Source organism: Choristoneura fumiferana, chromosome 13, assembly GCF_025370935.1.
Source record: "Choristoneura fumiferana chromosome 13, NRCan_CFum_1, whole genome shotgun sequence".
Taxonomy (NCBI): domain Eukaryota; kingdom Metazoa; phylum Arthropoda; class Insecta; order Lepidoptera; family Tortricidae; genus Choristoneura; species Choristoneura fumiferana.
This window is the reverse complement of record NC_133484.1, coordinates 10,746,298-10,771,388: the sequence shown is the minus strand read 5'-3', so window position 1 is coordinate 10,771,388 and position 25,091 is coordinate 10,746,298. Positions and strand designations below refer to the sequence as shown.

At 36.0% G+C, this 25,091-nt stretch overlaps 2 protein-coding genes across 6 annotated transcripts; one reads left to right on the top strand and one right to left on the bottom strand.

Moving 5' to 3' along the window:
• Window positions 1-400: 400 nt before the first annotated feature.
• tau (microtubule-associated protein tau) lies at window positions 401-24,903 on the top strand. 5 transcript variants are annotated; one of them, XM_074096274.1, is made up of 10 exons: window positions 403-539; window positions 10,940-11,069; window positions 13,961-15,392; window positions 15,573-15,616; window positions 15,699-15,858; window positions 16,133-16,341; window positions 17,941-18,126; window positions 19,410-19,580; window positions 19,734-19,780; window positions 19,970-21,545. In XM_074096274.1, the coding sequence occupies exons 2-9, from the start codon at window positions 11,046-11,048 to the stop codon at window positions 19,758-19,760; spliced, it is 2,253 nt and encodes a 750-aa protein (XP_073952375.1). In that variant the 5' UTR covers window positions 403-539; window positions 10,940-11,045; the 3' UTR covers window positions 19,761-19,780; window positions 19,970-21,545. The 5 variants fall into 5 exon arrangements, with proteins under 5 accessions (XP_073952372.1, XP_073952373.1, XP_073952376.1 ...); XM_074096271.1 differs by lacking the exons at window positions 19,410-19,580; window positions 19,734-19,780; window positions 19,970-21,545 and adding exons at window positions 18,476-18,508; window positions 23,115-24,903 and having other exon boundaries at window positions 401-539; XM_074096273.1 differs by lacking the exon at window positions 19,734-19,780 and having other exon boundaries at window positions 404-539.
• LOC141434041 (uncharacterized) lies at window positions 7,040-8,275 on the bottom strand. The gene is made up of 2 exons (XM_074096279.1): window positions 8,101-8,275; window positions 7,040-7,680 (listed from the first exon to the last, which is right to left on the bottom strand). Exons 1-2 carry the CDS (start codon window positions 8,162-8,164, stop codon window positions 7,475-7,477), a joined length of 270 nt encoding a protein of 89 aa, XP_073952380.1. The 5' UTR covers window positions 8,165-8,275; the 3' UTR covers window positions 7,040-7,474.
• Window positions 24,904-25,091: the final 188 nt, after the last annotated feature.

Genomic DNA, 25,091 nt, shown 5'->3' with positions numbered 1-25,091 from the left:
AATATTACGATGGTAGAGGCCTGAAAGGAGAGGAAATAGGTTTTCCTCAGGCAATTGTCCGATGCTGCGCGCGCACCATTTTCAGGGCGCAGGACACACCCTCGCAGAGTGTTATGAATGTATAGACACGCACTGAAAAATAAAAAAATACACAAAATCGAAAGATTACATGGAATTTTTCAAAGAAGCTTATTAATTCGTTAACCTACTATCTTGCTTGAAAAAAACGTCGACAGAGAATTGTCAGAATACTAATTAAAAGATTATTCCATACGTTTTGGATGGATATGCAATGCTTAGAGAAATACCAAGGTAATAGTGCGCTATACAAGAAACATTATAAGCTAAGGCAGTACTGAAAAGTAAGAGTGCCCTCTCTATACATTTAGAAGGTTCTCCCGTAACTTCAGTCGTTGACTGAGGCCGCACATATCAGGCACACAAGTCGCGCCGGTCGCTTCAACGGGTCGCAACCCTCTCGCTGAAATACCAATCGCATTAACTACTTCTCACGTGTCCACAGCTTCACATATCTCGAGGTAAGTGCTGCTCCGTATAAACGCATTGGCACTACAAGGCTTCCGTCACGGCGAACATTCTAGGACATCACGTTCGATATCACTTACTTTGACATAAACAATGTAGTTTAATAGACGTTTGTTACCACAAATATCGATCGGACACGCACCTTCCGCTTATCATTGTTTGGAGCACTGTCGAATGTTTTCAAGGTAGCCCTTGCCCTTGAATATCTTCACAGCATCGCAAATGCCTTCAAACCTATATACGGGCCTATAATTTTCACCATTCTCTTTCATATCAACATAATTAAACGAATTCAGCTTTACATTGTTACTGTTTGCATGTTAGACTACATTGTGTAATATTTTCATATCATACCATACTTATACATATCAATAAAAATCCATAGAAACGCAAGTAATATTTAATAACCCTTAGACGTCAATACTAAATTATCAGAGCTAAGTGCGTCACAGACCGCTTTAAGTCCCTTAATCCATTTCATCGTATGTTGCATAGATACATTCAATTGCGTCTTATTGAACGAGTAGTCAAGTACCTACTAAAGATAATTTCAGTACAAGACTGGCATGTATGTGCGAGTAGCACACATCGAGTTATAAAGTTACATCTAGTTGCGCGGTTACCTGTAAGGATTGCATTGTTCTATAGATGTAGGTATTTAGATATAGCAGGACCTGCCATGACGGAAGTTAAATTTGTTACTGAGTCACAGCAGCTATGTAGGCAGCGATGTGCCGGCAATTGGATCATTTGACGGATCGCACCGCCACTCCAACACCCACGTCACTTGCTTTTTTGGGGCAAATTTAGGATGAACAAATACGAAGAAGTGCACTTACTAATTTGAATTTATTGACCGCTTTAATGGTGGCGTCGTAGGCGTTATTATTGTGGCTAGTATAAACGATTCCAATTAACTCTCCGTGAGGCAATAAAGGATATAAGTAGCGCTTTGAAACCTAAGATCTTACTTTTCAGGTTTCTTTAGATTCTTATTACATTTAATTTTAATTAAATAACATAATAATAATAAGAAGACAAAGAAAACTTACCTAAGAAACCTTAACTAATTATATCTACCTATAATATGTAACTATAAAAATAAAAAGAACACCCCGTCCAAAAGATCTGCGATACTGGCCGCATGACATTAAAATTTTAAGTATATTAAACACAGATCCTAGTGTTAGGGATGTATTGTACGAATATATGGATATTTATTATTATTCCTACACACAAAGACCGAACTAATTTTGATAAATTTTGAAAAACTTACCCATAATTTGTAACCTGGATTAAAATAGCATACATATATTATCGTATGATACTTTTTAAACCGGAAAATAACAGTCTGTGCAGGAAAATAGGCTCTTTAATAGTCCACGCTTTAGTAAGTGTCATTTAATAAATTGTTTTTTTAGTTTACAGTCCCAACTTAATTCTAATTAAAATATAGAATACATCAATATTACTTTCATTTATTCACTAGCTGTTGCCCGCGACTCCGTTCACGTACAATTCGTTTATTGCTATCCCGTGGGAACTATGCAATTTACCGGGATAAAAATTATTTTATGTCCTTCCCCGGGACTTGTACTATCTGTATACCGAATTTCATCTAAATCGGTTCAGAGGCTAACACGTGAAGAGGTAGGTAACAAACAAATATACAGACTAACAACCTTTCGCATTTATAATAAATACATATTATATTAGTGAGATTAACTTTGCAATTTTTAATATCATAATTTAAAAACAATAAAAAAAAACTTATTCTATTTTGTTAAACCCAGAAATGACTTCCTATAAAATACCTAAAGAGGCAAAGGCTAAACAACATCCTGTAAGAAATGAAACGTTTATAATATTATTAACTCATGAAATATTCTCTACATTATTTATAGTTTTTAACCTCCAGTTTGGATCTAAATGTGACCTTTAAATTAAAGGCTTTAATCATATACAAATAGTTAAATTTTTACAACTAAAGCACTGCATCAATCAATTATGACTTCATCTTATTACTTCTTTTATTCATCATCATCATCTTATTATTACGACTTCACAAAAAATGTTTAGAATCCCTTCTTCTGTGACCTTCTAGAGTCAAATGTTATCTTGAATGGACTATAGATATTATGAAAACGATAAGCAATTTTTCTGTAGACGAAGTTGCAGCAATAGCTTGTATAATAAAATAAACTAGACGTGGATTTTTTCGACGTTTAATTGAAATAATTACGTGTATTAGACGTAGCAGCGTATGTTTAAGCGTCTTATAAACCATTCTTATAGTATGTGTGCATGTGACTAATAGACATCAAAGACTTCCAATATGGGTTATTTATTGATGCCACCGACTGAAAGTATTGGATGGTTAGAAGGTTGAACGACAGCAGGAGCATTGACCTATTTCGAGTTTTCATTATATAATTACTTTAGTATTGCTAGCGAGATTCTGTTATTCCTGGTATAACTAAAGCAGGCTGTCAGAGATTTTCTTTAATTATAATATGGTTCTTGGCTGCAGTAAGAATGACGTAATACCAAATAACCGATAACAATATTATAATAATGCCCTTTACACCAATGTCCATTTTGTTAAATGAATGTTTATACTAACATACACTTCGTTAATAAGCTGCTTCTAAATTTATGCAAAGTCATAATCAAGGCAACCAAATTGGCACAGAACGAAGGATTAGAAAGTACCGAGTTATCTTAAATAAATTATATTTCAAACTTGGTATTCTAATAAGACGTGTTTCAAATTCTTCTTCGGGCAGTCGGGTAAAAAGTACCCAAACCAAGAATAGGGATAACCTTAGTGAGCTGTCATGTCAATCAACCTGAATTGCAATAAACTAATTTGAAAAGAAGGGTGGTATTTGTACTGATTCTTGTCGGTTGTCACTCCGGAGATACTTGGTAACAATAATATGTTTATAGACTTTCTGTACCTATTATTTACTTAATCTTTATAGTTTTACTACAATAGTTTTGTTGAAAATAGTAGCAACTTTTTCTTACTAGTGCTTTGACTTTCCTTGACCTTCGCCGGAAAATTTTCAAAAGGCCCCATTCTGGTTCACAATAGTAAGGTACATACATTCAGGTTTCGTCATCTGTCTCGATAGGCATGCAGCTAATGATTGTGTGTATTTAACCCCCTAATGACATTTTTATAATACCCTGTATAAATGTCAACGTACATCACGTATCAATCATAATATACGTATCATAAAAGGCTTTGGCCTACGTTACGTCTGCCTGCGGTTTTACAGATTCTATATGAAAGGGTAATAGTAATCACTATGCTACAAGGGAATCACAAAATTTACCATTTTCCGGTTCGGTTTGTCCTCGTCACATGAACCCAGCAATCCTATGAGAATTACTCCATTTGCTGTTATTATGCATACATTTATGAAAAGGAGATAGAAAATGTTGGGGAAAATCAGTAGGTAAGTTTACGTCAATGCTTATCTTCACTAGGATTATTTCTGCTTATCTTATGATATCTAACCCGTGTGTAGATGCGTTCACTATAGGTTAGATTCAAATCCAAGAAAAGAGCATTCTTCAATTGAACGGTAAAGAGTAGTTAGAGGATGGATGGGGAGGGAGTAATACTTATTAAATGTAGGTATGTGTATTTATATAAAAATACTATATTTAAGCATTTGACGTCAACACGTTCCTCAATTACGGAGTCCTCATTTAAAATACTTTTTACTATCAGTTTGTGGAAAATATCGGCATCATTAAATTTTAGATATTCCTTGTGGTCTACCAATGAGTAGTTATTCGTTTTTGCACTTGTATTTATTACCAGGTGCTAGCAAACTTTATATAGAAGAGGTAGGAATTATCGAAGGTAGGACACCGATATTCAAATCTAATGCACACTATTTAGGTTAGCTGGAAGAGATCCCTTCTTAGGGATAAGCTCGCCTTTGTTCTAGAGTTTACATTACAAAGAGTTTACATACATACATACTATTAAAATGACCATCTTTTGGAGTAAGATACGTGTTTGCTCGCTTGCCATCCTTCTTTTATTACCCACGACGAAACGAAGAAGGTATATGCGTTTAGGTTGATATTGTTTGTGCGCAAAACGAATGTTCCCATTTATTAATAAAATAATATGTATCGCACACTGTTTGGGATAGGATCATGTCAGACGTAACCTGACGTAACACAAACGCTTTTAGAGTAAAATTGAATTAAAAACGTAGTTTTGCCTTCGTCACAAAATTCATCGTTAGACGGATCGGCTATCGCGACATTACACGTGCGTATCGATAACGTCTCGTATCATAGAGCGCGTATTGAGAAGGAAATAGTTACCAAGGTATACGCAGGTATTATGATTAAAGAAAGAAACCTTTTTAGGATTCCATACCTCAAAAGGTAAAAGGAATCCAATACCTACATCGTGTTTTTTATATCCGGTGACTTCGACAGACGGCTCATTTTATTGATAAAAAGTATCTGGTAATTAAGTTTTTGTCATTTTTTTTGATACATAATAAAGTTCACCGTCATTGCTAAAGGTCAAATTGTAAAGTTCACACACTTGAGGAGTGTGATTAAAGTACCTAACATATACATAAGAGCCATAAAAAACCCACATTTTTACTTTTTTTGCTAAATATGTATGAATTAAAAGCACTTTACTTACGAAATTTAAAAAATACGTCATAACATAAATTAAAAATATTTGCACTGATTTACTGAAAATAATTAATTATCTTAATTCTTGAATATCTTATAAACAGCAAGACTTAAGTTGGATTAAGTCTAATGTTCACTTGACCTGTGGAATTATGGTTTACCCAAGTCAAAATAAATAGTGTGAAAACCTACCTGCAATAAACAATATTGTTTTTCATATAAATACTATAGTATTACTACTACTGTAGTATTAGTACTTTATAAAGTACGAACTATTTCTTTCTCATATTTAAAATTGTCTGGAACCATCAGTCCGCGAGTCCAACTCGCACTTGGCTGGTATTTTTGCTTACACATCAATCCTTTAGCGAAATTAAAAGCGACGGGGTTTCCGTGTCATGTTGCTTTTTATCGTCATGTGAAGCGATTAAGGAGGCTAATGGCCTTACCGGGAATTCACTAGTTATAGGTACGTTATGTTTAGACAAATCGCATGTGTAATACACACACTCACATTGTACAAACAACTTTAGAGACTCCTTAACTCAAAAAATCTTTTTAATTTAAGATTAGAAGCTAAGGTTAATCAAGTAATTATGCAATTTTTATTGAAATAAACAGTTTAAAGTTTTTTAATACAATCGCAGTTCCTCATTGGTTTAGGGTAGATGTACCCAAACTTTTTTTCGCGTAGACCATTTTCAAAGTTGTAGTGTTTCCGGTAGACCATCTGCTGCTACATTTCTATAGTAGGTATTCTCAAAACTCCTAAAAGGTAAATTTTTTCACGCCAATTTGGACCCCCGTCTGGTCTCTTGTGGATCCCTACGATCCACCTGGACCACTTTGGGAACCTCAGGTTTAAGGTTTGGTGCAGCTTAACGGTACCGATTTATGCTAAGTTAGAGTTGACACTGCTGGAAGCTGTAGTGTAAAGCCGATTTTCGGGAATCTGATTTAACAGAAGGTATTCTATTTATGCAAAGCGCAAGTTTTACCCGAGTGCGGCTAAGCCGAAAAGTATCATGTTATTACAAGGTTTTATTTAGCTTGCAATGATGTATGTAAGTTAACTAAAGTTTGCAATCCGATTTTCGATAGACGTAGTACCTAAGCGGGACCAGTGCAGATTGAAAACTTTACACACCACAGAATTTCTTCGCCGGTGTGCTAGGATTTCCTCACAATGATTTCGTTCACCGTAAAAGTATGGCAGCTTTCAAAATAAATTTTGTACATAAATTACGGAAAACTCAGAGGTACTAGCTTTTCTTAGAGTACCACCTACCTATTTCGAAAAATCATTGTGATGTAGGTACCTAACATTTTTTTTGTTTTGTGTATCGAATCGAATTGAATCGAATCGAAATCGAATTCTTTTAATTCCTACTCTTGGATAATTTATTGCATCTACTCTTGGACTTACTTACTGTTACATAATAATTACCTTGTTGAAATAACAGTGGGAAAACCACTATCTCTAAATAAGAAAAAACTTATCAGCAAACTTATCACTGTTCATACAACAAAAATATAGCCTTACAATACAATATAGCGAAGAACATGTATTATAGTTTTTGAATTTGGTTATAAAGTCATCGCCAATCGGAGTTTTAATTAATTAATTTCTCCCATTTTCATTCTATTATCGTCGCGAACATCTATGATATAAATGCTATTGATACATGAAGCAAACTTGTACACAAAAGTGTAAAAATACTCTCACAAAATTTATATCTTCTGACGTACAAACGATTTGTTTTTCAACCATACCGACAATCAGACAACTATTTAAAGAATGAAAACAGAACAATGTTATGTTATCGTTTTATTTTAATATTCTGATTTCTATCAACAAATACTCGACTACTTAATTCTTATTTAATCATTTTGAAACAATATCTGTTGTCGAGTATATTATTATTAATTTATATTTATTGTCATTTTATCACATTTCCTTCTATTCACCGCATTATTTCCTACTTAACACTAGAAGCCGCCACATTAACACAGTTCTTGACGAAGCTACGAACGTTTCAGCAATAAGTTCCAGTCGTAAGCTGCCGTGGTATTTGCCGGACCCCGTTCCGGTTCCACGCCGGTGCGCGTAGTTCCGCAACAAATGGAGCCAGTCTTATTTTTGTACGACTTTGTTTAAAAGTCTGTCTTCCGACTAAATGGCAAGCTGCCATATTAAAGTATATTTTGATCATTATTCATAATCGAGAATGTGTGCGGTCCTGCCGAGCTACCCCATTCGCTCGGGGTAGATTTGGACGGGCTCTGTCTGTGGGGGTGGCGTTGGAGGGATCTCGTGTTGTGGTTTCAGCAGCCAAGGGTTGTCAGAGCTCTGGTGAGGGCTGCCATCGGCTTTCTTCTCCGACGGCGTCAGATGGAGAACAGGTAGCTTCGCCTTCGGGCACACCGGTGGTCTTTCCGATTTAGGCTGCATTGCTGCAATAAAAACGTAAATTAATTGATTGATGGAATTTAATCCAAATCTAACGATAGCGGCCCGATAACGGGTAATTTGTACTCGTAAAACTCAATACACGGAAATTTCCACGACTGTTTTGCCATTGATATGGTTTGATTTTTCTGTCTGTTAGGTATATATAATTTTTTGACATTTAGTTTTAGAAAAAAAACTTTAGAAATATTAAAACTAGCTAATATTAAAACCTGTCTTATTTTATATTTACGTCTGCTAACAGTTACACTTAACGTCTCTAAATAAAAAATACTATGTATATAAACTGTAATTAATACTAAAAAAATAATAAATTATTATTCTTTTATTGATGATCCGTCAGTGGCAACATCTAAATGGTCTAAAAAACTACGCTTAGAAATAAAACCAAAACAAAAACTCACTTGTAAAGTTTAACTGGACGTTGTCTAATCCCTTGCTAATAACGTCCACGCCGTTGACAAACATTCGAGTATTGACAGCTGTCCACGAGACGGAGGTTTGTTATAGACTGCGGTATTCAAGATAGCCGCTCGTTTTATATGAAGTCGACTGAGTCATTTGGCAAGAGAACTCTCGACCGCGTCACGTCTCGGCTGCGCTGACGCCACGAGCCTTTATGACGCCCGTTCGAGTTTCCACAACGCTCACCGTGCTCACTCAATACCGCACACTTCATATACATAAATAAACTATAAGTACCTAGGTATATTATTTATAAACACATTAATGGCTCGAGCTATTTATTTTCTGTAAATTATGCTACGCATTTTCCGTAAAGAATTCCCAAAACACTTCTTAAATAGAATGTAAACAAAAGTTTCTGCGTATAAACTTTGTATAATAAATCATAAAACGAGAATCATACTCGTATAAAAAATCGCTGCAAAACTTTCTTTCCATACGAGTAGGTAGGTGTATTTGATTGATTAGTTACTCTACTTTTGGCACCAAATCTCTCGCGCCTTATATAAAATGCGAAACCTACTTTTCTATAATATTTTCTGATATAAAGCATAAGACTAAAAATAAATATACTCGACAGCTGCTATCGACCTCGTCATGAGTTTGATTATCAATTCTTTTATCAGTTATTATCAGTTACCTTACATACGATTGAGTGCGCATAGTTCTTAAGAAATGACGATTTAATGAGTTTGATTTCAAGGAAATCCCAAATGAATTCGCACTAATTAAGTAACATTGTATTTTTGAATATCGATTTACGTTGCGTTTACGTATTGTTTGATTTTCAATTATTGACTAAAAATTAAATGCAATTTAACTATGACGTGTGAATCTTTAAGAGCACCGTCTAATGCATATACGTACTTGACGTTTTCGAATTAGATCTCATATCATCTTATATAAGCAAAATTAAACCTTTTGAAATATATTTAATGCATGATGAACTTACAACAAATCGCACTTACACGGACAGGAACGAAACAGAATTGATTCATAAAACCCTAAATCTACCTATCACTTACGTCGTAATGTCATCTAGGAAAGTGTCATGACGGCTCCAAGGTCGGCCGTCCCAGGATGGGTGCTCCCATGGGTGTGCCCTGTAATTTATATCTTGCTTTCAGGGCCAAACAAATAAGATTTCGGTGGCGTACTTTATAGGTCTCTCTATTTGCGTAGTATTTGATCAATTACTATACAAATAACGGTAGGTAGCTGAAGCTAATATTGTGTAGAAAAATAAACAAGATGTTTTTGCGTATTAAATTGTGTGTAGACTGTAGATGGGCCAAAAAAAATTCATGGTTATAAAGCGTCCCTTGTAAATTTTACCGCATAAGTATTTGTTTACTTTTTCGGATAATCTTCAAAAAAGTTATTATTATTAATTCATATGCACACGGCATACCCGAATAATAACTTCTATCAGAATATTTGGGCTCGAAATAAAAAAAATGCAGTGGGCATCAAATATTTTTTCACACCTCTTTTTCAGAAAAGGAACTTTTCCTCCCTGACGAGAGGGAGCAAAGTGCAACTTTTCTTTTCAAGGCTTTTCTAAGTGTTTTATTTCAAATGCGATTTTTTGAAGTTGAGAATTGTAAAGCCACGCCATTTTCTATGCTGGTTGTTATTTAATAATATTTAGATATTTTTTTTTTAAGTTTCTCAATGCTCGGTGTGAAAAGTTGTATGAGCCACTCGGGAGCAAAATTATTTTCATCTTGGGCGTTAACACTTGAATCCCTCATTACGCTCAGGATTCTACTTAAGAATCCCTCGCTACGCTCAGGATTCTACTGTAGAATCCTTCGCTAAATTCTGGATTCAATGTACGCCCTCGCCGTAAATACACCATTTTGCTCCCATGTGATACAAATAACTATTTCACACCTCTCCTTCAGAAAAGTAACTTTTCCTACCTGACGAGAGGGAGCAAAGTGCAACTTTTCTCTTCAAGGCTTTTCTAAGTGTATTATTGCAAATGCCATTTTTTGAAGTTGATAATTGTAAATCCACGCCATTTTCTATGCTGGTTGTTCTTTAATAATATTAAGAATTATTTTTTTCAAGTTTATTAATGCTCGGTGTGAAAAGTTGTTTGAGCCACTCGGGAGCAAAAATATTTTCATCTTGGGCGCTAACACTTGAATCCCTCATTACGCTTAGGATTCTACTTTAGAATCCCTCGCTACGCTCAGGATTCTTTTGTAGAAGCCTTCGCTACATTCTGGATTCAATTTACGCCCTCGCCGTAAATACACCATTTTGCTCCCTTGTGACACAAATAACTATTGAAGTCTCGTGGGGACTAGTAAGTACTACTTTTAGTAGTAGTTTCATATCTACTGCTTAAGCCCTAAAAATGCACAGGTATAACAATTCACAACTTTAGAAAAATGTATAGATGTTCAAGGCAACAGCTTTATTAAAAAATATTAGTTCGCAAATTAATCGAAAGTCGATATTTCTAATATAACTTCTCATAGGTAGGTATTTACACGTGCCAATGTCTCGCTGTGTTTAACATGGCCGTATGTAGGTAGTTAAATCATGCTTATTAATAAAGTCGCATTTGCTTATAGATATAGACCGACGCCACGGGAATAGAGTCATTGCACTATAAATATTAAGTACATCGTCATTTTGCAATTTCAGAGTTTACACTGTAAAATTTATTCATCTGTACCAATCATCAGACCACAAAAACACGTTTTATGAGAACCGTAGCAATACCTAAAGTCTGAGCTAATAAAACTTTTATTGTCTTTATAGTTTCAAGGAGATCGCAAATAGCCGGTCACCTCGCCGGGGGAGGAATTATGACATAGAAACTGTTTACATCTAAAACGATTGTTTTTTCGGTAGAAACGAAAGAAGTATGGACACTAACAACGTTATCCGGGTAAGAAGAGTGTAGTGATTGGATTGAAGCACTAAAACTGTCTTGCACTCACGTACTTTTATAGATAATTATGGTAAATAAAATACTGTTGTTCGAATTTTGGCCTCACCGGTCTTTTTTCGTGGGAAGCCATCGCAAGTGCTTTCTGGAAGGGATCTATCTTCTTGTATACTAACCTACATTTTTTTTACTTAAAACTCGGATAAAAATGAATCATATTAAATACGGTAAGAAGTGATTCTGCATGGATAGAAACCAACATTTTAACTAATTTAAAAACCCGCGGGTTATAATTAGAAGATGCAATCTCTAAGGTAACTAACACAGAACCTATCAAAGGAAGAATGAAAGGCAACATCGTTTTACAAGTTTTTACTAGTGCATGCCGATTCTATACTAGGCAGTGTGGAGGTGTGAAACAAATCATTATTAATGTTCAGCGACCGTGAACATTCAGAACTCTAACAAAACGAACAAGGCACGCCTTTTGGCGCCCTTAAACTATTAAGTAATCAATTGAACTCCATCGCGATAACTTAAACGAAACCATGACGTGGCCAAGAATTACCGACTTGTGGAGAACTGGTTCGCTGTTTCGACTTTTGTAATAAATAAATCCAATTAAGTTCGAGAAACTTTTTTCATTTTGGTTTTTGGTGATAGACATAATTTCTTCTGTTGTTATCTAGTTTTACAGCGTGGCCGCGACGGCGTTTTATTGAGTCTAGTAGGATACGTTGTATCATAACTTGACGGCCATAAATATGCCACGTGCCAAAGTTATTTACTGCGAAATTTTACAATCTTTTGATGTAAATTTGACGAGCGCTGTAGGTATTCGATCACGCGACAAAGTTGACTAAGCTATAATGTGTGCTTAGAGAACCTCCACCACCAAGTATATTCGTTTCTTGGTTGAGGGAAACGTGTGACGTCAAAAGGGTAGGTAATTTCGGTTTTTTGTTTACTCGCCCGGTAGTGTGGAGAGATCACGACTCCAAGACTATCGATTTGCGTCATGCTTAGTGTTGTGTGCTGGGACGATATCCAAATAAAATATTATTTTAGTATAGTTAAATGCACCATAAAAAGTATCTGACTAAAGAAACGACCGAAACAATAAAAGGAAATCACTTTTCAGAGAAACAGCTATCGTGATTCGTTTACACGCTTGTAAAAAATGAGACTATTTGCTTCTCTAATCTTAGGATTCCGAACTACGAGTACATTAGTAAATGAGTTGAATAATATTGAAAATAAGCGGGCTGAGTAAATTCTCTGCGGAAACTGCGATTAATATTTCAATAATCTCCTTCCCTTCTGGATCAAAAGAGGCCATTATATTTTATAGAAAATATTTATTTTACATACTTTAAAAAAACCGGCCAAGAGCGTGTCAGACACGCCCGATATAGGGTTCCGTAGCTATTACGAAAAAATTAAGTAACATTTTTCTAAGGATTTCGTATTTTGTACGGAATATTCCAAGTTTAGGTATATTTTATACTTTAGGCTGCTATTTACTCTTAAACTACTAATAATTCTCAAGAAAACTTAACCGTTATAGTTTTCCTTGTAAGTTTGATACACTTACTACCATCCTGAATTTTTTCAAATGGCCCTTGATTTTAATGAAAATTTGCAAGTTAAAGTTGAATATTTTGCAAAAAAATCACTGAATCGAAAAATCGTTCTAGCAACCCCCTAATGGTTTTAAAAGACCTATCCAACGATACCTCACACTACAAGGCTGGATGAGGAAAAAATATCACCCCCACTTTACGAGTACGTCTATGGGAGGAAGTCAAAAAAAATTTTTAGATTTTTTTATTGTACTATTTGGTCGGCATAGCCTGTGGCATAGCTTACATATATATTCGTGCAAAATTACAGCTTTCTAGCATTGATAGTCCCTGAGCAAAGCCGCGGACGGACAGACAGACAGACAGACCGACAGACAGACAGACAGACACACAGACATGGCGAAACTATAAGGGTTCCGTTTTTGCCATTTTAGTTACGGAACCCTAAAAAGAGCAGGGAATATCGTTGACCCACTGGCCGAGTTCGTGATAACTTGTACCAACGAGTATCTATTCTGTCTACTGCAGTCAATGGTCGATATCAAGAGGAAAGCACTCTTAAATACTAAATAACTAGAGTACGACATAAAATCGTATCCTAAATGAATACGCCACTTTCTTTGTAACTATCACATTTCTACGTAAAAAATTCATCATTCAATCAAATTCAACAATTTCGTATTCAAATTATAAGTTCCTTTTTTCCGTTTTCGAAATCGAAAGGCTGATAAAATAAAATAATTAAGCTTCATGAATATCAAGATTGAGCGTGTAATAGAAACGGATAATTGTAGTATTATTGTTATTGTAAAAGTTGGCGTACATGCGGTTTGTTTTGGTTCTGGAGAGTGGCGGAGCGCGGCGACGTCGCCGCCCTGCGCTCGCCCCGCGTTCGTGTTCTTGTTTTCCATATACATTACTTGCCAAAATCAGTTTCAGTTTAGACAGCATTTGGATTTATGAATCGCATCCAAAATTTCGTATTCAATGCTCGATCCACTTTAAAATTTAAGGCGTTTCTAGCCGAACCTTACATTTAGTTTGACTACAAAATTTACATTGATACGAACCTTTTGTTTAATAGTTAGTCTACTAGTACCGAAATGTACAAGTACATCAAACCATGCGAACTTAAATTGTTTCACGTAACGAAGAAATGTTTTCCATTACGAAGTTTTTACCTTATCCTGAAAATCTTATTAAGCTTCGTGAATTTAATGGCTAACGATTGTAAAGCTTACAGTTAATGCACACTATTTCCGTTGCCAAGTTATTTTTTAAAGGTTTATCTTATGTTTATTTGTTAAGGCTCCGACGGACAATCGACCTCTGAGTGCCGGCGTCGTAGCTGCCGAATCGCCTGGCCCGGGACAGTTGCCACCTCGCCCTCCACTGAATAGAGCCGACTCACGATCAGCTTTTCCACCGGTGGGACAGAGACCTGCTGCACCTCTCCAGGCTCAGCCAAGGCCACAATTCCAACCTGGAGGTCCAGTCTCAGGTCAACCTCAGTTTGCGCCAAGACCAGGTCCCCCCTTGGCGCGCGGCCCGGCACCTCCAGGCCCGCCGCAGCAGGTCCGAGCTCAGCCTCCACCGCAACGTCCTTCAGGTCCTCAATCATTTGCACCTCAGCAAGGTGCGCGTCCATTACAGTCACCGATTGCTGGCCAGCCACCAGTAAGAGGTTTTCCACCTAATAACTTGCAATTTGGTCCGCGACCAGGACCTCAGATTGCCGGCGCAGTCACACCCGATAGTGCCAGACCACCACCACAGGTAGCACAGCTGCTGAATAACGGTGTTGCTCGAAACGGTCCACCACAAAATCCCGCAAGTGGACAACTTTCGCGTCAATCTTCTCAAGGCTCAATAAAAGGCCTGGAAACCTCCAACTCTTACCAAAATAAAACAGCAAACCTGGATAATCAAGGTGTAACTATTAACCAAAATGTCAGTAAGCCAGAAAATGGCGCTGAAATGTTGGGACCTAAATCCAGAAGTTACAGTATTGCAGCAGCTCCTGGAGCCCCAAGTCCGCTCAAAATGGAAGATGATCGTAGAAAATCGGTCAGTTCCATTGGTGGTAGGGTTGAAGACTATGCAAGTCGCAGCCCTGGACTTGGACTAATACAAGAAGGAAAAATTGATAGTAAGGAAAACGTACGGAGTACCATAGACAGTGTGAAATCAGGAATAACCAATGATGTAGAAAGAGACATGATCAATCGCCCGGAATCTCGAATATCTGGATCAAAAATGACAGATTCATTTATTGGAACATTGCCTACCCCAGTCCAAAAGAAGAGAATGGATGACGATGACGACGTTGTGTTACAAAACAGTACAATTCCAGCGAAGGTATTTTCTGAAAATTCTGCAAATCAAATTAAAACAGATACTTTCGATCGGTCTCCATCATTGACTCGTAGTGACGATTCTCCAGAGCTTAAGCAAAAACCGGCACCAGGTCTAGTGGCAGTAAATAAATCTCAGAGTGTAACACCAGAACCACAACGACCCAAAACACCGAAGACAGAGATGAAACAAGAAATTAAATCTGAGCAAATTAAGGAATCTAAGACACCACCTCCATCCAAAATCGTTCCTAAATCTCCCGTCCTTGAATCAAAGCCTCCCGTGGGTATGCAAAAACCTACAGATTTAAACACGTCCTCGGCAGCGGACTCTATAAAATCAACACCAAGAAGAGTAGCTTCTGCTCCTAAGTCTAAACCTAAAGGTAACACTTACTTAATAACCTCTGCGTTTCGTCTTTTTGAGATGAGTCAAAATTATTTCGTTAGTCTAATCAAGTCTAACTACCCATTAACCCCATTAGTGATTTTTACTTGGTTGTGTTACTTAGAGTACTGTTATTTTAATTTTTAAAAATTGCTAATATATATATTTTTTCATAAAGATGGCGACAACGACAGTGGTGTGGATGAATCTACTCAAGGGAATGTAAGTAAAATTGTTTAACGGGTTACATTTGTAAATAAAGTAAAAAATATACATATACATTGTTACATTTTGTGTCATTTAGGATCTCAATGGATCTCCAGGCTCACCAAATAAGAAAACTCCAAGCAAGTTACCCACTAAAGAAAAATCCAGCAGCAGCCTTAAACCAAGTCTTTCGCGCTCGTCCAGCAAAAGCGCCACTGTTAAAACTCCTGAAAATCCCTTGCCTAATGAAAAAAAGAGTAAGTGACCTGTACTGGTAGAAAATATATTTACTGATATAAAGTATACCTATTCCTAATAGTTCTTTTTTGAAAAAAAAAACTGAAATATATTGAGTTATACAATCACTTTGATCAAATTATTACGTAAAAAGATAACATTCATTAACTTACAATAGCAGCCGAGGTACTTATTCTACCGCAGCCATCAATCATGTAAAATATTAATGATCCACACACAATTTTAAATAAAACAGACTTGTTACAATAAAATTTACTACTAATTTCTTTTTAGAAGTTCCAATGAATAAAATTCAAGTGGGAAATGCTCCGTCGCCAAATCTTAAAACAGTTAAGTCGAAGATTGGATCGTTGGACAATGCGACGTACAAGCCTGGTGGAGGAAAGGTTAAAATTGAAAACAGAAAACTGGATTTTAACAAAGCTGCTCCTAAAATTGCCGCTAAAAATGAAACCTACACGCCAAGTGGTGGAAGCAAGAAGGTACACGCAACTTTAAATACAAAATACTTTTTATCAACGGTGGTGCTTAGAGAAGTTTTGTAATTTGAAAGAATAAAAAACCGGCCAAAAGCGTGTCGGACACGCCCATTATAGGGTTCCGTAGCCATTACGATATAGGTACTCACCATTCTGAATTTAAAAAAAAATCCACCCAACAGTTTAGATTCTAGAGGGGGGGACGCACGATTTTAATGAAAATTTGAATATTTCGCAAACAGATCACTAATTAAAAAATTATACCGTAAACTGATTCAACTTTGCCCTCTGGCTCCAACATTGCCTTATTCGATTTAGAGTCGACAACTAGTACTCTTATAGGTTTTAAACTTTTATCTACACGGGAATTATTATTACGGGGGGATAAAAGTTTAAAAACCTTGAAGGGTGCTAGTTATCAACTCTAAATCGAATCAGGCAATGTTGGGGCCAGAGGGAAAAGTTGAAGCAGTTTACGGTAATATCTTATCCAACGACACTATAGGGTTAGTCGAAAAAAAATCACCCCACTTTATGTCTATGGGAGGTACCTACCCTAAAAATATTTTTTTCCAAATGTTTTTCCTACCATTTTTTCTGCGTAGTTGCTACATAAAATCCTTGAAAAATTACAGCTCTCTAGCGTTGATAGTCTTGGAGCAAAACCGCGGACGGACAGACGGACAGACAGACAATCATGGCGAAACTATAGTGGTCCAATTTTTGCTATTTTAGCTACGGAATTAGTTTAGGTGTTTTCGGGTTAGTATCATTTCGTCTAAAAAAGCAGCTAGTCTAAGTAGCAAGTAGCAAGAAGCAACTGGTCTAAGCGGTCTAAAAAACTGCATAGTCCTAACCTAATTTTGTCGAAAACTTGAAAAAACATAGGTGGTTAGGTTAGAGTTTCGTTAAGGCGCGAAGCGCCTCAGCCACGCGGAATAGGAACTCCGCGAATTCGCGGAGCTCCGTCGACTTTGATTCAAAGAATTTTAGATCACTTGATACTTAGACAAGTTGCTACTTAGACCGTTGCTTCTTAGACCATTTGCTTCTTAGACTACTTACTACTTAGAACGATTGCTAATTTACCAGCTGCTTTTTAGACGAAATGATACTAACCCTCAATGCTTGCTTGTTTTAGTGGGTTAAAAATATTACCAGTCTGTCTGTCTGTCTGTAGTCAAATCTTGCAAGTTAAATTTGATCAACTTCCAGTAGTCAGATTTACTTGAAATTTGGAATACTTATGTAAATCGCGTGACAATACAATAATCTAGTAGGGACATCCTGGTAGTCCAGCCAGGACCGTCTCCGCAGGACGGAACTTTTCAACGGGTAATAGCATCGACTTGAAATTTGGTATGCAAATATAGTTTGGGTGACAATGCAAGTACAGTCAACAAAAGTACAGTCAGTAAAAAAAGCTTATATTAAAATTATTTTTTTATGGTTAGGTTATTTTTTTTGATGATAAAATAGAAATGTTCGTATCGGTAGCCGGAGTCACCAATGGATTAAGAATCTTTTATTTTTTTAAAAGAAAGAAAGAAATTTCTGGAAATGGGAGAAATACAAATGCTTTTATATTTTTCCATATTTTAGATCACAACCACGAAGCTGGAGTGGAATGCTAAATCGAAGATTGGCTCCCTGCAGAACGCTTCATACAAGCCCGGCGGTGGAGACAAGAAAATCGAGACTGTCAAGCTGGACTTCAAGGATAAGGCAAAGCCGAAGGTTGCCTCTACGGTTAACATCACTCACAAACCAGGGGGCGGAGCTGTTAAGGTAAATTAAGTATTAAATACCTATGTTTAAGTACTAACTATTTGTACGAAACTATAGGCCAAAACATACAAGGTAATTAACCATGTCCACTTTAACTATTAGGTTCTTTCATGGTAGAAAAATGACCTTGAGTAGATAGTATTGAGCTTTAAAGAAAGTCATTGATGTACCTAATAGAAATAGTAATTTAGTAAAAATACACTTCACATTAGGCTAAAGCAACACAAACGGCGTATATTTTTCATTGCACCATTGTGTAGGCCAACCATTGACGTTGAACAAAGAAAGGTAGTTTCTCGAAACTGTGATATTTTCGATTAGTGGCATAATGTAATACAATATTCTCTAGCCCACAGTAATAGCTAAGAAGGGATCGAGAGCAGTGAGTAACAAAGACTTAATTTGCACAGTTTTTGAAAATGTGTGCTTTTTAGCAATAATGATACGTCAGTTGTATGTTGTTTACGGGATATCACTGTATGCACTATTTCTTTGTACTAAGATGTATCATCAAGATAGCCAACACTTGTCTGTGATAGATAACGTTTTCCTTGTTGGTTATAGTATTATCATTATTAAATGTCGTTATTGTTTTGTAGTATATAAAATGGCGGTTACCAAGGTGGAGGGCATCACTTAGACACTAATCAATTTGCCTTCTATTTAAATGTGGAGTTAAAGGTCAGTTATGTGCCCGCCGCTGTTCGATGAGGTGCATTCTTTTTATAGGTTTGAAGTGTTTTATTCTGCGGTATGTGTAAAGATGTGCTGTACCTACCCAGAGTTGCGTTGCGGCTGCCAGTCACCCGCTAAATATTTCATCTGCTTTGAGGATGGTTGTTCAATAAAATAAAATACTACTAAAATGTTAACGAGTAAGCAGGAGTTCTAGCACAGCGCACGAGATATGACATGTTATGATAGTTTCGTGAAAATGCAAACTTTGCAACCTTTAATTTCATGGATCATAGATAAACGTATGAAATTCTGACGTCGATACGTGATACGGCATACCTCGATATCGATTCACATGAATATGGTCTAGTTGCATGCAATGCAGTTCTGATAATGTTATTCTGTTACAAATTTCGCAATGGGTTTGGTTTTGGAAAATTGCACAAAACAACAATATTTTATAGTTATTCATACATATGTTCACAACTTGCAATCGCACTCACTTTATTTATTATGATGTTATTATGATTGTACACTATATATTAGTTGAGGTGCGTATCTATTTATTAATATTTATAACATATTTGCACCATCGCTTTTCCGAACAGATTGACAATCAAAAATTGGAATTCAAAGCACAAAGTAAAGTGGGATCTATGGACAACGTAAAACATAAACCAGGAGGTGGCGACATCAAAATTTTCGATGATAAGGAATACGCGAAGCAGATGAGTGGGCAGTCGCCGCTGCCCGGCAGCTACAGCCATTCGGCACAGGAGGTGAGGCACCTACTCTCTTCCGTGTTGGGCCTTACTTTTGTCATTTTACTTTCACTTGATTTACCATTTTGTTTTTTACTTTCATTTTGTGCTTGGTGTTGGCTTCCTCATGGAGTTGGTTTCTCATTTGCATTTTTGTTTGTTTTGTTTCAGCCAGAATATGTTTACACATTTTATTAAGGGGTAAAGAGATTTTGCAGGTGACGGGGTGTTGTTAAATTGACTAATATTTTTTTGTTGTTTGTTTGGTTTTCAAGTACTGTACCTACTATATTGTTTTTATGTTTTTCTAACGATTTTGTATTTTATTTTGTTTTTATCAATAATTTAAAAATCATCTAGTTAAATGAGAAAAACAATGTAAATAAAGTTGTTTAACTTTGCCACAGAGCCCCGAGCCGCATGCCACGCAGACTCCGAAGTCGGATGAGAATTTGAATCAGCAGCAGTGTTAAGAAGTTCCCTCTGAGAGATATTCGATTCTCCATAATTTACACTAACTTTTATAATCAAGAGTCCAAAACTTTTGTACATTTTTATCTTTGTTAAACTATTTACTTATCATAATATTTTGCCATTAGAGAGAACATTGACAATATGTTAATTATTGAACGTACGGGAATCCAAATCAATGTCAATGATTTTAGCATATCCCCTTTGACAATATGTTGACTGCCTTTGATCTAAAGGTGTTTTACTTATTTCTATTTTATACTTAGATGTTCCTTCATGTTACACATTATTAGAACGATGTTTAGGAAATTCGTTAAAAGATATAGTTTAGGTCGCATATTTTATAATACCTTATTATTATCATGTGTGCCAATAGACGACATCCAATTGCATAGTTATTTATTTTGGTAAACCCTGAACAAATGTGACAAATATTTTTTTTAATACATAACCAATATTTAAGTCGTGTATTGCACCAAACACAAACACTGGTTTCATTGTAATACCATATTAGCTGCACGTAGTTACATGTTTTGTTAGGTATCTACCGCAACTGCTATTGGTATTTTTAAGATAATGGTATTTATAAGTGATATTAGTGTATTATATTTGTACTAAACGTGTCATTTGCAGGCTACACTTTTGCTTTCACGTTTTACTTGTAATTTTCATTTACATTTGGTTTGTTTTTGAAAGTGAACTAGGTCTTTGTAGATTGTATTATTTGGAGCGTTGTATGGGGTTGAGACCTACCGTGAGACACAGCAAGTCAAGAAATATACTTTATCACTGTAGAGTCTGTGAAAAATGAAGACTATAATCAACAATAGTTATAATATACTTAACTAAGCTTTGACTATGTTGCGCTTTATGCTGCTTCATAGATATACCATTGTCACGTTTTGTTGTTCCGCTATGCAACTAGCTTTTTCATAACATTGCTGTGAACAGAATAGGGGTGGGCTCGAGATTGACTGACCAGAGTTGTAATTAGCGTATAAATGTTTTATAATAACGATATATAATTATGATCATATAATGTGATTAGAGTTAGATAGTGAGTGTATCTAAATTGTTAATGAAACAGTTGCATCGCAATTTTGCATTGTTACTTTTTGTTAATCGTGTAGTTTTTGTTGCATTTGAGTAGTTATTCAGTTTTTTATAATATTATTTTATGCACATAAGATTTATCCACGATTGAAACTTGAATCGTTTTGCTAAGTGTTAATTTCAAAGTATTGAAATAATGAAAAATTATGCTGCATTTAGCTATGGAGTTTTTTAAGAGAATCTAAATCCCGCTTTATAATTTGCTATTAGAATGTATCTCACGATTTTTATACCTAAATGTTTACAAGGTTTTTGATCAAATAAAGTAAATTTTGGTTGAATATTAGAACAAAAAAATAGGGATTACTCAAAAAAAAGTTTAAGGAACTAGAATTTGTGAACGCGGAAGATATACGATGTAATGAGTATTATAAGTAATTAATACAACTTAACACCTCAGACATGTTTTATTTCAATCGTCAACGATGTTAAAGGTATATGTAAATACAAGTTGCAAATTGTGTTTATTAGTGGTTATTCACAGATCACCTGACGGCATTGTAGAACAAGCCATTTGCTGTAATTTTGAGTGTAGTTTTGCAAACACTTGCACACGCACGTATAGACGGTTGACGTCACGGAGTCATGGTAAGTTAAGTTTTTACCTAATATTTTAACTGCTTTAAGAGCATAACAATGTGCCAACGTTTATTTTTTGCGTAACGAATGGACTTCACATTGCCGTGAAATTGTTGATGTTCTACGGTCAAGAAACTTCAAAGACACTTTATTAGGTGTTACTTGAGCATTCGATTTCCTTAAAATCGGTTTAGTTGACCTTTGGTACGTATTCATTATTCAATCCTATAAGTTTAACCGTTAATATTTCAGAGCGAATAGGTAGGTACACTTACGCAAATATCCACGGGATCGTTAAAGTCAAATATTTGTTGATGGCTTGATATTTGCCAGTTCTATTGCTCCGGTAAATCCCAGGACTACTGTTCTGGTGGCTTCCATTACCTGAATGTTAACGTGGCCGATGAATTATCAATGAGCAACCCTTCGAGGAGAGTTTTAATCAAACCTCACCGCCAGCCTTTCACACGCAATGGACACGAAATATTTAGACGCGATGACTTTTACGAGTATAGGTACTACTGAGCCAGATTTAATGCTTGTTTCTATTATACGTAACAAGAGACCAGTTTTTAGTTTTTTTCAGCATGTTCCATGGAAAAACTGTTACTTTGCATTAAGGATTGCTGGTCGGTTAAAAGTTTCCGAGTGTTGTGGTTGGGTTCACTTGCGTCACCCTACTAGGTTTTCTCGCTCCTCAAACTTAACCCGTATAATAGACAATTAAGCGGCCAATCATTGTTGACGTCAGTAAACCTAAGTGTTATAGTGTAGTTGTCATTAGTATTTACCCGTGGTACTTATTTACTTATTTTTCCTAACTTGACCAACTCATACTGCACAGCTACTTCCATCCATTCACGGGACTTAATCGCGTAACAAATGTTGTTTACGTCGACACATTGACGACCGGATATCCCAGTGGTTATAGAACCTGACTACGAAGCTTGAGGTCACGGGTTCGATCCCCGGTCAGAGCAGATATTTGTATGAAAGTAATATCAATGTTTGGTCTCGAGTCTCGGATGTTTATCTGTTACACCCAAAACACAAGCGTACTTTAGGACTAGATCAATTGGTGTCAATAAGTGTCTCGTGATATTTATTTATTTATTTACTGGTGCCGGCGACTCCGTCCACGTAGAATTTGTTTGTCGCTATCCCGTGAGAACTACCTATGCAATTTCCTGGAACTCAAACTATCTGTATACCGAATTTCATCTAAATCGGTTCAGCGGCTTAGTCGTGAAGAGGTAACAAACAAACAGACTTACAAACTTTCGCATTTACCTATAAAATTAGTGGGATACGAGTATTAGGAATGAAGGGAAATTGCAAAAGTTTAAGACTTACACTGCCATTTTCGATTGAAATCCTTCTCTCCACCAGGATCACTACTACATGTCGGTGCACGAGTGGTCGGAGGAGCCGCGACCACTCACCCGCTGCAGATCAGCCCGCACGCCTCGCACCCCCCGCGCCGTCTCTCCACGCAAATACACCGAAGACTTCTACGATGATCGCGTGGAAAGGAACAATGAAAGAAACATTGAGAGGAGCCGTCGGGCGTCTATGGCGCGGCCGGCGACAGCGCGCGCGCCGCTTCGCTCGGCGTGCGCTCGGCCTACCACCCTCACTCAGCGTCCAGCGTTCACTATCTATTAAAAGCGAAGTCATTCTCAGTCAAACAATTTAACTTACCCACAACGAAAAGAGAGCTCAAAAATACATACTCGCTTTAAGTATAATTGAGTAAAGACAAAGAGTCGTGTTGACATATTTTGTCAGTCAATGTTAAAAGTACCTAGCTTAATTTTAGACTTCGTCACTTTGCATCCATGTACGATCAGTTATGCAAGTTCAATATAGGTGTATTTAAATGTTTCTTACAGGATGGCACTGCACCGGCAGTCCCAATGGTGTTAAAAACCCCGAAGAGATATAACTATCTCGTGGAAACTGTGCAATTTTCCGGGATAAAAACTATCCTATTTATATCCTTCCTAGAATCTCCAACTATCTCCATGCCAAATTTCATCTCAACCAGTTCAGCGGCTAAGTGTGACGAGCTAACAGACAGACAGACAGTTACTTTCGCATGTATAATATAAGAAGGTTTTGAGACCTAAACACGGACTTCGCTAAGTACTCGTAGGTTTTTATTAATTTTAGAAAAAACATCACAATAGTTTTTGCGGTCCTAAGCCAATGAATAAAAAACTTAATAACGCATGCACTTGTATTTAAAATGAAAAATAAGTATGTAGGTAAGTACTTATCTGTACCTATTGGACATTGTTCTAATGACTCATGGAATAATAAACCAAAAATAAAAATGCTACCAAGTCGGTATCTAAATAAGGAATTCGTCAAGTTATAATGATAGTTCACTTACTTTATGAATTCAAATGAAGAGCATCAGCACAGTAGACCTACAGTAGACTTGATGTTTTAGATTTAAGCTTCATATCCGTCTCTTTTTCAAAATTTAAAAATGAAATTTAGAATGAAGCAAAGACAGAAATACGCAAAATATATTCTAAAGTCACTGTTCTTTAAAAAAAGTAGCGATGTTTTATTTACAAAGAAATAGGTGAATAATAAAGTAAGAGATCGAAAATGTGTTTCTGAATAAAATGTTGTACTTATCCAGAAACAGATTTTTGGAAATGTACTGTAATAATGTTTCAGACTTATTTTGTAGGCACATATTTAGAAGTTTATTAACTGTTAGGTTTTAGTAAATGTCAATCATATTAATTCACGAGCCATGTTAAAGTAGAGTTTTAATTTGTGATATAAACTATCTCCTAATTAGAGGAATGCTTGAATTACATAGCGTACATGTTTTTTTTAATATACATTATGAATGGGAACATTAATCATGAATATCAGTAAGTAAGTAGATTTATATTGTCTGTCACAAAATCACAAACAATATTATTTAAATTATGTCCAAAAAGTCTTTATCGTTGTTGAACTTTTGGCTAATAACAATTATTATTTATAAAAGTTAACGAATGTATTGTGTTGTCAAACACGGCAAAAATTTAATGTGTTGTTACAGCTTCACGTAGTAGGTAGATATAGTTTTATGTGTTGTAACGAATACAACTGACTTAGGTTTTAACTGTGAAACAATCTATGAATTGAGCAATAAAGTGATTCACCACATTAAGACCATTTTTCATTTGAAGACCCGAGTGACGCACTTAAAGTACGCATGTAGTTTTATACATCTATTGCGATTACGTTACAAGACCGGCTCGGAAGTTGAAGTTATCGATTTGTTCGATACAGACTACAAAATAGTCAGAAAAGTTTTTTTATAGTCAAATATCATTGACGTTATCATTCCAATTGAAC

Excerpts from the sequence above, each read along its gene's own strand:
- LOC141434041 (XM_074096279.1), bottom strand. The coding sequence starts at position 8,164 with ATGTTTGTCAACGGCGTGGACGTTATTAGCAAGGGATTAGACAACGTC. Across the intron at positions 7,681-8,100 it reads CGTCCAGTTAAACTTTACAA|CAATGCAGCCTAAATCGGAA; the intron begins GTGAGTTTTTGT and ends TTTTTATTGCAG.
- tau (XM_074096271.1), top strand. The coding sequence starts at position 11,046 with ATGGACACTAACAACGTTATCCGG. Across the intron at positions 15,859-16,132 it reads CTTGCCTAATGAAAAAAAGA|AAGTTCCAATGAATAAAATT; the intron begins GTAAGTGACCTG and ends ATTTCTTTTTAG. Across the intron at positions 18,127-18,475 it reads CAGGGGGCGGAGCTGTTAAG|CCCACAGTAATAGCTAAGAA; the intron begins GTAAATTAAGTA and ends AATATTCTCTAG.